Consider the following 14198-nt stretch of genomic DNA (forward strand, 5'->3'; position numbering starts at 1 on the left):
ACATCACTCAGAATAGAGTGACGGTGGCATGTTTTAAACTCTAGACCACATCACTCAGAATAGAGTGACGGTGGCATGTTTTAAACTCTAGACCACATCACTCAGAATAGAGTGACGGTGGCATGTTTTAAACTCTAGACCACATCACTCAGAATAGAGTGACGGTGGTATGTTTTAAACTCTAGACCACATCACTCAGAATAGAGTGACGGTGGTATGTTTTAAACTCTAGACCACATCACTCAGAATAGAGTGACGGTGGTATGTTTTAAACTCTAGCCCACATCACTCAGAATAGAGTGACGGTGGTATGTTTTAAACTCTAGACCACATCACTCAGAATAGAGTGACGGTGGCATGTTTTAAACTCTAGACCACATCACTCAGAATAGAGTGACGGTGGCATGTTTTAAACTCTAGACCACATCACTCAGAATAGAGTGACGGTGGCATGTTTTAAACTCTAGACCACATCACTCAGAATAGAGTGACGGTGGCATGTTTTAAACTCTAGACCACATCACTCAGAATAGAGTGACCGTGGCATGTTTTAAACTCTAGACCACATCACTCAGAATAGAGTGACGGTGGCATGTTTTAAACTCTAGACCACATCACTCAGAATAGAGTGACGGTGGTATGTTTTAAACTCTAGACCACCTCACTCAGAATAGAGTGACGGTGGTATGTTTTAAACTCTAGACCACATCACTCAGAATAGAGTGACGGTGGCATGTTTTAAACTCTAGACCACATCACTCAGAATAGAGTGACGGTGGTATGTTTTAAACTCTAGACCACATCACTCAGAATAGAGTGACGGTGGCATGTTTTAAACTCTAGAGCACATCACTCAGAATAGAGTGACGGTGGCATGTTTTAAACTCTAGACCACATCACTCAGAATAGAGTGACCGTGGCATGTTTTTGTAAATATTGAGCTCGTTCTTGGCGACAACATAGTGAACCAACACCAGGATGGATAGAAAGAACGTCGGGCCCAAATACATTACAAGGACAAGGGAAAATGTTGTGAACAAACACGGCTGTGCTTAGATACTTTGTTGAACGTTATGTCTCTGAACCCGTGCGCCGTACAGCCGAGATCCAAGCCAGTCTTTTTGTAAACTCGTCAATCTGGGTTCCTTGATGCTGTCTCCATGCTGGAAAGCTGAAAATCTAATTCCGTTTTCTGGCTTATTCCCCCCCAGCTTGAATTATCCTCTTTCTATCTGCAAAGTGTTTGTTTCATAAAAGACATTTTCTGAGCCATCTCCCTCCCGTCCACCAGGTGATGCTGGCGGAGCTGAAGGGCACGGAGGAGGTGTACGCCGTCAAGGTGCTGAAGAAGGACGTCATCCTGCAGGACGACGACGTGGACTGCACGCTGACGGAGAAACGCATCCTGGCGCTGGCGCGGAAACACCCCTACCTCACCCAGCTGTACTGCTGCTTCCAGACCAGGGTATATACACACACACACACACACACACACACACACACACACACACACACACACACACACACACACACTGAAACACACTGAAACACACCTACCTCACCCGGCTGTGTACTGCTGCTTCCAGACCAGGGTATATGAACACACACACACACACACAGAAGTTGATTGGCTCCCCCCCCCCCCCCCCCCTTTATGTTTTATTAATGTATTTCTATTCCAACCTGCATGTGCATATAGATTTAATGTGTTTGAGAAACGTATTGTTTGTTGTCATTGTGAATGAATGCATGGGACCCGAATGGAAACAAGACGGTGCTGTCCAATGCTGTGCTTGACTGTACCCTCTACTGTTTGCATCTTATTGTCTAATGAAATTATCAATCAATCAATCAAACACACACACACACACACACACACACACACACACACACACACACACATCGCACAGACACACACAGACTGTTTAACGCTATTTTCGGCAAAGAGATTTGGTGTTTATAGGGAAAAAAAGGATAGAGTTGTTGAAGGCCTTTTGCACACTAAAGTCTGTATTTTATTCTCTCTCTCTCTCTCAAGTATGGGCGTGGTGGTGTGCACTGCAAAGCACTGTACCGTTGTCTTGCTCTAAGAAGAAAACATGCAGCTTTATACTTGCTTGAGCCACCAGGGAGCTCCACTGTGTTTTCCAACATTTACCACCTGCTGCTCTACTTACTAAAACACCAGTAACATGTACAGTATGTACAGTATTGAGCACCAGAATGCTAAACGCACACCAGTCTTAGTACTGTAGTGGTGCCAGCTCACGGCAGAAACATCTAAAGAGGTTAAGTCTTAACCCATTCTGACCTGAGATCAGATTCATACGAGGTTTCCACTGGGACACACACTGGTCTGATTAACCCATTCTGACCTGAGATCAGATTCTAAAAAATGTCAGTCGCTCTTCGATTTTTCAAAAATAGCAGACCTACAAGCTCGTAGCGCGCCACTCGGTGGCGCGCTATGAGCTTGTAGATCTGCTATTTTTCAATAGCTAAAGCATAACATGATGCTAACACCAAAACGGGTTCCCGGTCAGAATGGACTAGAAAGACAAAAGGGTGCGCTGCACACACTGATATAGTCAAAGTGCCGATTATTTATTTAGAATGCAGAGTAAAAAGCAACGTTTCGGCAGATACAACTGCCTTCTTCAGGGTCCTTTTGTCTTTTTAAGACTTAACTCTTCAGTATGTGTACAGTATGTCACTGAGAATTGTGTTGAGGAAAAGCAAGATTTATGAATAATAATAACTTTATTTCTATAGCCGTTTTTAACCCATTTAGACCTGAGGACGATTCTAAAAAAAAATCTTCTAAATCCGAAAAGTTTTCTGAAATACCTATTATATGTTTCTGTTACAGTGGTGCTCAATATTTCATGTCAAGGACCCCAAAAAGTATATGTAATTGGCCGCCGACCCCCATCTGAAAATATGTTGTTCCAGGGACCCTCCCCAGAAGCAAAGATTTGAGTTAAAAACGTTCGCTCTGAAAGAATTTATATTCAAAGATTTGCGGCACATTTCTTTCACGATTTCTTTCACGATCTACAAGCTCGTAGCGCGGCACTCGGTGCCGTGCTATGAGCTTGTAGATCTGCTATTATTCAATAGCTAAACTATGAGGTAGTTAACAAAACACTATAAGAAAACACCAAAAAGGGTCCCAACCCAGAATGGGTTAAAAGATGCGTTACAAAGTGTCCCAACAACAGATAAAATAACACCATAGCATCATAAGGTCAAATAAAGCAAAGTCTATTACGTAATGAACAAAAGTACAAAACGTTTTAGTGGTGACAAGCAATTATAAAACACATTAGAATAAACTAAAACCTTTGGTCTCTCCGTGCAGATATCAAATAAACAGATACAAACATACGCATCACAGTTATGTCAAAATGAGGAGATCTCTAGGCTCGAAGGCTTTCCTGAACAGATGTGTTTTCAAAAAGTGTTTTGAAAGATGACAGAGAATTGGCTTTTCCGATTGCCTGGAGGTCGGGCGTTCCACCGCTTGGGCACTTTTTGTGCGGCAAAAAAGCCTGATTTGTTATCATTGGAACTGTCTCTGCTTCTGTCGATTCCCGTTTTATTTATTTAGTAGTTGTATTTATTTAACCCATTCTGACCTGAGATCAGATTCATACGAGGTTTCCACTGGACACACACTAGGTCTGATTAACCCATTCTGACCTGAGATCAGATTTTAAAAAATGTCAGTCGTTCTTCGATTTAAAAAAAAATAGCAGACCTACAAGCTCGTATCGCGCCACTCGGTGGCGCGATATGAGCTTGTAGATCTGCTATTTTTCAATAGGTAAAGCATAACATGATGCTAACACCAAAATGGGTGCCCGGTCAGAATGGGTTAAGTTGTTTTTGGGGGAATTTTGCACCCATGTGGTAATGATCCCCTAAGTATTCGGCCATGTCTCCGAGTCCTCGGAAACAGGAATTGTCAGCAGCAGTTTATCGATCGGCTTTGAAAGGCTGACGTATGAAAGACTGAACGATAAAGATCTAACCCCACATGTCGGTGCATTGTTTCCGTTATAGGACCACATTGTGCCCGCCCAGGACTTTTTGTGTTATCCTTTTTATCCTTAAGCATTATGTTATACTTTAGCTATTGAAAAATAGCAGATCTACAAGCCGAGTGCCGCACTACAAGCTTGTAGATCTGTTATTTTTGAAAATCCGTGACAATGTGGCGCAAATCTTTGAATATATATATATATATATATATATATATATTCTTTCACAGCAAACGTTTTTAACTCATTGCTTCAGGTGGGAACAACATATTTTCAGATGGGTAGTCGGCGGTCAAATACAGATAATTCTGTGGGTCCTTGACAAGAAATATTTTGAGAACCACAGACACATTGAAACATTGGTTTTTTTAGAAGATTTGTTTTAGAATCCTCAGTCCTAAATGGGTATTAATGTCTGACTGTACCTCGTGTCGTGACTGTTTTACATTTCCATTCCATCCATTTCCAACACATTACAAGTTAGTTAGTTAGTTAGTTAGTTTCATTTATTGTCCACATGTGGAAATTCGTCTTCGGTCTCGTAAAAAACAAACGGTTACAACAACAGCAACAACACTTAACACAATTATTTTCTCATGGCAAAAAAGTGCAGGACAACAGTGGCCGATACATTGGAAAACAAACAAATCTAGCAAGACATGGTATCATTTAGTGCCTTAATGGCATTTGGTATGAAAGTATTCAATCAATCAATCAATCATCTCTGTCCAGGACCGTCTGTTCTTCGTGATGGAGTACGTGAACGGAGGAGACCTGATGTTCCAGATCCAGCGCTCCAGGAAGTTCGACGAGACGCGCTCGCGCTTCTACGCCGCCGAGGTCACCTCGGCGCTCATGTTCCTGCATCGCAACGGGGTCATCTACAGGTACCCCCAAAATAACACCATGTCCTCCCCGTGTCCCCCTAGGGTATCCTGCTCTCTACACTGCCTCCCCCTGGCCAGCCGGGGGCGCCTGATGGAGGGGAAAGGAACTGGTTGGAATAACGTGTTCCTGCCACGCGCTACGTCCAACCAGGGAAACTCCCCCCTGGGTCGCGAGACATGGCCAAAGCATTTCCGGGGGTCCCCAGCCAAAAACGTTGAGAACCCCTGCATCTAGGCGGTGGATATTGCTCTTTGTCTTCATGTCTTTATGTATGTAAATTGTCTTGTTCTTTGTGTTATGTCAAATGCGTGTATACCGGTATGTGTTCTGCATACTTACATACAAATTTCAGTGTGCACTGACAATAAAGTACTATATCATATCATATCATATCATGACGGTCTCAAGGTCAAAGCTATACTGTCTGACCTTGAGACCTCTGATGTAATCATTTCTATGGGTTTTTATCCTCTCTCTCTCTCTCTGCCTCTCTCTCTCTCTCTCTCTCTCTCTCTCTCTCTCTCTCTCCGCCCCCGCAGGGATCTGAAGCTGGACAACATCCTGCTGGACGCAGAGGGTCACTGCAAGCTGGCCGACTTTGGCATGTGCAAGGAGGGCATCACCAGTGGCGTCACCACCACCACCTTCTGCGGTACGCCCGACTACATCGCCCCCGAGGTGAGGCCTTCCGCCAGTCACTCACACTGTCACAGCGACTACTTATTAAGTATTTATACGAATGCATGTGGACTACTAAAGGCGATGCCCGTTGGGAACCCATTGTACCTGCAGGCTGGCCAGGGGGAGGCAGTTTCCCGGTTTTAATGGGCTATAGGCCAGGGATTTTCAACCAGATTGTGAACCAGGGAACCACCAGCCTGTCCAAGAATCCACTGGGGAACCACTGGTGTGCTCCCTTTTTCCTCGAGGAATTCTGACTTCACAGTAAAACTGACCCATTTCGCTTGTACGTACAGTAAGCTCTGGGAATTGTGCCTGACAAGTCATCCAGAACAAAGGGATTGTGTTTCATACATGACAGAGTCTGTGGACGTGACAATGAGCTCAGCTGATCCTCTTCTGTTCAAGTACGTTTGGTATTGGTATTGGTATCCCAGCACTTTTTGGTGATTATTTTGGGGGATTGCGACCAGAAAAGACTGAGAAACACTGCACTTAAACCACGTGGTGATGACGGAGGGTTGGGTTTCAGTGTTGATCTTGACGGCACATTTTGATTACATTTTTAGTTTACTTTTGAATACAATTTCATTGAGTTTTAGTCATATCTTAGTCACCTGGAATGTTTTAAGACAATCTAGTTGATTTTGTCTGCAAAAAATGCGTTTTGGTGGGCCTTGATGTTGTGGTAATGGCTGATTTTAGACTTAGTTTGCATGCTCAAAATAGCCAATCTACAAGGTCACAACACGTCGCGCTGTGGGGGAAGGTAGTCGACTAACATCTTGGGATGCATGTGCAGATTAGACACACCAACTGGCCGACATGCGGAAACAACAGTCGGACATGCGGTCGGACATGCTCCGTGCTTGCGGTCAGGGTTAGGTTAGGGTTGGAGGTAGGTTGTCGGTCTAGTCGCCGGACCAATATCATGTCTAAAACTAAATCCTGTATACCCAACATTTTTCATCATAGTTTTAGTCAACGAAATCAATACACCACGGTGGGGAACATAGAACCTTTTTTGAGTGCGGAACATAGAACCTCTTTTTGTTTGAGCGGGGACCGTTTCTTAGTTATGTGGGGAACATAGAACCTTTTTTGAGTGGGGAACATAGAACCTCTTTTTGGTTGAGCGGAGAACATAGAACCTTTTTTGGGGGGGCCGGGTGAGCGGGGAACATAGAACCTTTTTTGGGGGGCCGGGTGAGTGGGGAACATAGAACCTGGGGAACATAGAACCTGGGGAACATAGGGATGACCCCGTTTGTTTGTTTGTTTTGTTGTGGTTCCTCAGATCCTCCAGGAGCTGGAGTACGGCGCGTCGGTGGACTGGTGGGCCCTCGGCGTGCTCATGTACGAGATGATGGCGGGCCAGCCGCCGTTCGAGGCGGACAACGAGGACGACCTGTTCGAGTCCATCCTGCACGACGACGTCCTCTACCCCGTGTGGCTGAGCAAGGAGGCCGTGTCCATCCTGAGGGCGGTACGTAAACGACCTGACCTGTCTCCATCGTTCCTTACACCAATTCACTTTAATGTCCATCCTGAGGGCGGTACGTAAACGACCTGTCCTGTACTGTCTCCATCGTTACTTACACCAATTCACTGTAATGTCCATCCTGAGGGCGGTACGTAGACCACCTGTCCTGTACTGTCTCCATCGTTACTTACACCAATTCACTGTAATGTCCATCCTGAGGGCGGTACGTATACAACCTGCCGTCTCCATCTAGTCCCGGGAGCGCTTCCAAAAATAGAAAATAGCGAGGCATTCTTATTTTATTTTTATATCGATATTAAACGCCTTAGGACGTTATCTATATCAGTGGTGCTCAATATGTTTTGACCTGCGTGATTTTATTCCTCTGTGTTCGTACCACCTACTACCGTGCTATTTCCACAGCTCTGCTGTTGGCTCGATGGCGCTCTTCACACAGCCCCTCTGACACCGTGGTAGTCACATAATACTCGCTTTGCTTGTTAATCACGACCCCTGAAACTGATTAACACGTTTATCCGTGTATCCCCGCCGCGCCAGAACCGATTAGCAGACATTGCCGAAGTTGCCGTGCCCCGCGTGCGCTTCTGTTTACCCGATTGTTGTTACACAGACCAGTCTTGATTTCTTCGACTAAAAACTATAAGAGGAAAAATGTTCGTCGACTAACATAAATGCTTAAAACACCAAAAGGGGTTCCCGTCATGGGTTCAGTTGCTCCATTCAATATATTTGATGTTCACGTGATCATCATCAGACACACACACCCCCCTCCTATACTCGTAGTGTACCCAATGTTTAACCAACGTTAGACTCATTGAGATCACATGCAGGCATATAATAATGTCATATATATAATGCATAATATATCATTCTTATGAATATAAAGTCAGTTATAAAGTGTCTTTATGTACAGTATAATCCTTTTATTTTAACTAAGACATGGTGAGTTCTAGCATTACTCTGATCCTTTGTAAAGGAAAGGAAAGGTACTATGTTTACCCAGGGTAACTGGACTAAGCTCAATAACTTGTTTACAGCCAGGCCCTGCTCATAGAACATTTCATGGTAGTAATAATAATAATAATAAAACTTTATTTGTATAGCACCTTTCATGACATGAAATGCAGCTCAAAGTGCTTTACAGAAAAATGGAGAATAAAAGAAAAGCAAAGCAAGGCAACAACATTAAAAACAAACAGTAATGCAATACAGTGAGGACATGAATAACAAAAATAAAAAATAAAAGATCAATTAAAAGCAATGTTGTAGAAGTGGATCTTGAGCTGAGCTTTAAAAATGTCTACAGAGGCTGCCTGACGAAAGTACAGTGGGAGCTTGTTCCATGCCGACGGCCCGTAGAAGCAAAAAGCTGCTTCCCCGTATTTTTTAGTTGCCATTTTCTTTTGCAAAGCGAGCAGGCCAGCAGTGGAAGACCTTAGGGGGCGGTGGAAGACCTTATGGTAGGGGTTCAATGCCTTGTCCAAGGGCACTTCAGTGGTGGTAATGAATGTGTGTGTATGTCTGTGCGTGTACAGTTCATGACTAAGAACCCGGCCAAGCGTCTGGGCTGTGTGGTGAACGCGGGCTGTGAGGAGGCCATAAAGACCCACTCCTTCTTCAGGGAGATAGACTGGACGCTGCTGGAGCAGAGGAGGGTCAAACCCCCGTTCAGACCACGCATTGTGAGTGGACCGCACGCACGCACGCACGCACGCACACTCTTCCTTCCTCTATTTTATTTCTGCTTCTCCCTCTTCCTCACTTTATTTTCTCTCCGTTCTTTCTTTCCTTTCTTTCCTTTCTTTCTTTCTTTCCTTTGAACTTCTCGATTCTCTCAATAGAGGGTATGTGCGGCGTGACATCATAATCAAACCCGGAAGTTATGTGCCAGTGTGGGAACACCTACTGACTGAGTGACAAAAAAAACTACTTTCTAGCCTCAACAGCCCATACAGTACATCCAAACAGAAAAGTTCAACTTTGTCACTCACTTTGCCACTTGATTTGCCACTCGATCTGCTCGATAACTTTCGAAACATGGCAGCGATATTTCAAAGTTTTGCTTTCACTTGGTATGAAACCCTCTCTCTCTCTCTCTCCCTCTCTCTCCCCCTCTCTCTCTCCCTCTCCCTCTCTCCCTCTCCCTCTCTCTCTCCCCCTCTCTCCCCCTCTCTCGCCCTCTCTCTCGCCCTCTGCAGAAGACCAAGCGAGACGTGAATAACTTTGACCAGGACTTCACCAAGGAGGACCCGGTGCTGACCCCGACGGACGAGGCCATCGTACGACAGATCAACCAGGACGAGTTCAAGGACTTCTCTTTCTGCGCTCTGGATGAGACGCACACCTAATGCTTTACCGCACGCACGCACGCACGCACACACACACACACACACACACACACACACACACACACACACACACACACACACACACACGCACATGCACAGGCTAGTAGTAAAGTGAAACCCTTTACAGGCACACACAAACACACACACACACTGTCACTTCTTTACTTTAAAAGCTATCAGTTGTCGTTACTTCGTTGGAAATTATTATTTACCGCAAATGTGTCGTTCTTGTTGCCTGGCTTTTATTATGAATATGATTATGACACACAATCGCACACACACACGCACCTATACATGCACTCAACTCAAGCCAATTGCACTCACATAATTCACGTGCAGCTGCCTACACACACACACACACACACGCGAGCGCAATCTCGCATTCATTAACTGGCCCGTTCTCAAAATGGGGGGGTCTTTCTTGGGGGGACCCTCAACTCGGGGCTTCCAACATGTCTGTCGTAACTCTTGAGAGAGTTTTCAAACGGAACCTTTCGTCGTACACTGTCAGAGTTTATGGGCGTCCGTGAAAGTAAAAAGGTTTTTCGGAACCGGTGCATTTACGCGTACGTACGTACGTACGTGCGCGTGTAGCATAGTGGCTCAGAGCCTCTGCCTCTGATGGCGTCAATAGTCTAATATCTGCCCTGGTCCATAGGGATATCCCTTTGGTCAAGTGGTTAAGATGTTGGACTTTCACGCGGGAGGCCCGAGTTCGAATGCCGGGCGTTACACGCGCACACATAAATGCAAACACACACACACACACACACACACTTGCTTCTCTCTCCAGCCTGCCTGTACACACATGGGACTGTGGGTGTCGGGGGCGTAGAGGCCTGTCTGTACATAGCCGTGTCCAGTTAGCTGTATTGTGTTCGTTGTTATTGTCTGCTATAGTATTGGAGAGTGACGCATGGGGACAAAGAATCCTACTTTGTGTTTATACTGCTTTTATTATTATGGACCAGATAGGGTCCAAAAAAAATACCCTTTTGTGCAATACTCCCCCTCCCCACCTCCCTCCCTCCCTCCAACTTATCTATTATGTTCTTTTTTTCTATCCTCAAATTATGTCGTTGTTGGATCTTTTTTTGGGGGGGTATGACTGAATCATGTTTTTTTTCCTTTTATTTTAATGACTGTACAGTGTTTTCCTGAGATGAACTCGCATCTCCGTGTATTGCTGTTTTCCTTCACACACGCCCACACGCACGCATGCTCACGCGCAGCACAGTGTGAGCGCACACGCACGCACACACACGCGCAGACACACACACAACACACACACACACACACACACACACACACACACGCGTTCTCTCACTCTTGTCTGTTGTGTATAAAGTGAATGTTGAGCTATATAAGGTTACAGGCTATTGAACTAATTACCCGGAGTGGAGCGTTACAGACGTCCTTTGAGGCGGGCGTCACCGTGAATTGTGTCCTCCTCCCCCCCCCCGCGAGATAGGCGTACACTAGTACGTGTCGCCGTGAAATGTGTCCTCCCTGGGGGCGGGGCCCTAAATGCCCTCCTCGGTTTTTAAAGCTATATAAGGTTCGTCTTATTTCATCAGAATGTGTTCCTCACAGTTGACATAATAGCTGTGAACGGATGTGTGATGTTTTTCTTTCTTTATTTTTTTAAAATCTTTTGAAGGTCTGTCGTTGTCACTTCCATTTCTATGGTAACCACCACCGCTTCCAGTATTCTCTGCCCCCGCCCCCTTCCTCCTTCACCCCCCCACCCCTCCCCCCCTCATATACACACACACACACACACACCCCTCCCCCCTCACACACACACACACACACACACACACACCCCTCCGCAGCCATCTCACTCAGCCAAAAATCAGTGTCACTGTCTTTAGATGTTTTCTTTTTCAAGAATGTCTGTTTTATTCCTCTCTTTCAACTCCCTTTTTTATTATTAATTACTATGATTGTTATTATTATTATTATTATTATTACTACTGTTATTATTATTATTATTGTAAAGTGTATCTGGCAGAAACCTTTGTGTACACAACACTATAACTATTATTATAGGTCTGTTACAGTACAGGACATGAGAAGAAACCAGCATCTGAATAAGAACACACACATAAAACTATGAATTTCCCTCTTCCTCTCTCATCTCTTCCTACTCTCTCTCTCTCTCTCTCTCATGTCTGATGGTGTCGTGCCACCGGCGGGAATAGCCGATCTGAACGCGCCGAGTCGAGTGCGTCTTTAAGACATTGTCGGCCGTGGGAAGAATCGAAGCATGTTTATTTCCGATCATGTTTTCACGACATTCTCCGGGTATCATTATTTTTGGTCCTGGGGGTGGGGGGCCACGCCACGCACTCGATACAATCACAGGGCCTGGGATCAAAGCTCTGCATGTTCCATATAGCGTTAGAAGGACTTCTATAGCCTGGTTAATAAACCAGACTAATATCGCACGGACCGCGGGATATTAGTCTGGGGAGGCTCAGCTTGGATTTAATTTCCAGGGCGGTGGGTTGAAACATTTTCTCTTTGACGCAATTGGTCAGAGCTACTGTCAGTCAAAGGTCTCAAGCATTGAAAGTCACTGTACCAAAGCCCGCCCATATTGCATACCGTGTCCCGTTTGGCCGCCCCATTTCTCTGGTGTAGGGAAATGGGCGTACAATTGAGCCTCTCCAGACCGTAATCCGCCGGCAGGCAATTCTTTTTTTGCCAACGGCTGATTCGGTCTGGTTTATTAACCAGGCTAGGACTTCTAGTCCTTAATGCTATGGACCACCAGAGCTATAGGCCTGGCTGGGACAGTCCCTGTTAGCTCATCCTCCAAGCAATTCAGTCTCAATTGACTGACTTGGAGAAAAGCTCACGTACAGATCAACGTACTGTAAGAGAGGAACAAACTATACAGGGCCAAAAACTGAGCAGAAGAATCTCCAGAAGGGGCCCCGCGATTAGCCTAGTGGTTAAGGCGCGTACTCTCTCTAGGACTAGGTCATCCTCAGACGAGCCTTCCATCGTCGCTTCCAGTCGTCCCGGTTCTCCATAGCCTGCGTCTTTCTTGAGTATACATCCACATATGTTAGTATGGGACGTCCTTGTGACCGGTGCCCATGTGTTGGTTCCCACAGCACCAGTCTGCTGGCTGGGAGCTCTTGGTGTCTTTGGCAGTTGTCCTGCTATAGTCTCATTCTCCTGGCTGCTATATTTTGTCGCTCACCCTGAATATTCCGGCATACGGATTCTCGTTGGTAACATGTGTACTCTTGCTGATGTTGAGCACTACACGTAACATTCTGGTGTAGCACCACCATATGCAGTAATAGGCTCTGATGCAGCCTGATATGGTGAGTCCTATGGGTTCGATTCCTGAGCCCCCCCATGCACGGACCTTTAAATAAAGGCAAGAATTAAAACCCCAGAAGGATCACACCGTCTTCATACGCAACAAAAAAAACTGAGATTCTTTATTGAGAAAACACAAAGATTCAGGTCCTTCAGAGTCTTTCATTGGGTAATCGAATGTATAAGACGTTTTTTACTTATTTTTTCCCCCAAACTCGTATCAGCTCGGCTATTTCCGTCGTGCCACGTTTTTACTGGGCACACACACGACACGGCCGAGAGCACAATCGAGGCTTTTTTGTACGCGCACTCACTCACTCACTCACACAAGAAGAAGAAGACGACGACGACAGAGAGTTGTTTGTGTGTTCTACTGTACAGTGTTGTATATATATATAAGGGCCAGCTGGAGGCCCTCTCTCTCTGTGTGCAAGTAGAGTCTGTCTGTTATATAGTGAAGCTTTGGTGCACCCACAGGAGGGGGGGGGAGGCTGTTAATTTTCTCTCTCGCTCACACACTTATCTAAACTCTGTGCCAAATGTAGTGTATAACAGCCGGGCTCTCGTCTCGTCTGCTCTTTGGTCCGATTCCATTAAAAAAACACTGAGCTGTGTACAAATACATCACCCGACCTCCGCCTGCTGTGTCTTCTGTACAAATACATCACCCGACCTCCGCCTGCTGTGTCTTCTGTCTGAGTTTACACATTCAAACCAGTTGTTCCCAAACTGTGGTGCGCCGTACGTGCACCCGTTGTGGTGCATGTCATGAGTGGTTCCCAAACTTTTTCATGTCAAGGACCCCCAAATTGACACTAAATAGCCCGCGGACCCCCCATTTGAAAAGATATGCCAGGGATCCCAATAAGAGAGATTTTTATGGCTCTAGCAGTGATTTTCAACCCGTTTAATTTCAAGGACCCCCAGTTTGACATGCATTAGGCTACGGACCCCCCATTTAACTCTGAGAGCGTACAATAACGGGTCCATTTGGTTCCATTTATACACTCTGAGTTACAGACCCATAAGGGTCCATTTGGTTCCAAATTATCAATTAGCTGGGGACCCCTGGAACTCCCTCAAGTACCCTAGCCTGGCTAATAAGCCAGACTCAAATCACACTGCAATTTGTTTTTTGCCAACGGCTGATTCGGTCTGGCTTATTAGGCAGGCTACAAGTACCCCTGGGCCTGGGCGTCCCCGGACCCCACTTTGGGAACCACTGTTCTAGGGGGTGCGTGGCATGAAAAGGCTAATGGTGGTGCTATGGTTTTATTTGAAATATATTTACATATATTGTTGTGGTGGACTTCACCACCACAACCAAAAATTGTGGCATTGGAGCAGTATTAATTAATTAACCTTATTTCTGGAAGAGCAGGACACTTATATGAT

The 14198-nt window shown here is 45.4% G+C and overlaps 1 protein-coding gene across 2 annotated transcripts in view; it reads left to right on the plus strand.

Moving 5' to 3' along the window:
* Positions 1 to 13435, plus strand: part of prkcea (protein kinase C, epsilon a) — a 64163-nt gene extending 50728 nt beyond the window's left edge. Inside the window, exons 10-16 of one of the 2 annotated variants that reach the window (XR_013965801.1) lie at positions 1292 to 1465; positions 4776 to 4930; positions 5471 to 5609; positions 6910 to 7098; positions 8652 to 8798; positions 9315 to 12433; positions 12464 to 13435. Coding sequence is in view for 1 of the 2 variants with exons in the window: in XM_080789805.1 (XP_080645931.1) it covers positions 1292 to 1465; positions 4776 to 4930; positions 5471 to 5609; positions 6910 to 7098; positions 8652 to 8798; positions 9315 to 9464 (954 nt within the window). In the remaining variant the exon portion in view is untranslated. Of the gene's footprint in view, positions 1 to 1291; positions 1466 to 4775; positions 4931 to 5470; positions 5610 to 6909; positions 7099 to 8651; positions 8799 to 9314 lie in introns of both variants that reach the window. The other variant, XM_080789805.1, reaches the window with a different exon arrangement.
* Positions 13436 to 14198: the final 763 nt, after the last annotated feature.

This window comes from Protomyctophum bolini (assembly GCF_963924005.1).
Source record: "Protomyctophum bolini genome assembly, chromosome: 18".
Taxonomy (NCBI): Eukaryota; Metazoa; Chordata; class Actinopteri; order Myctophiformes; family Myctophidae; genus Protomyctophum; species Protomyctophum bolini.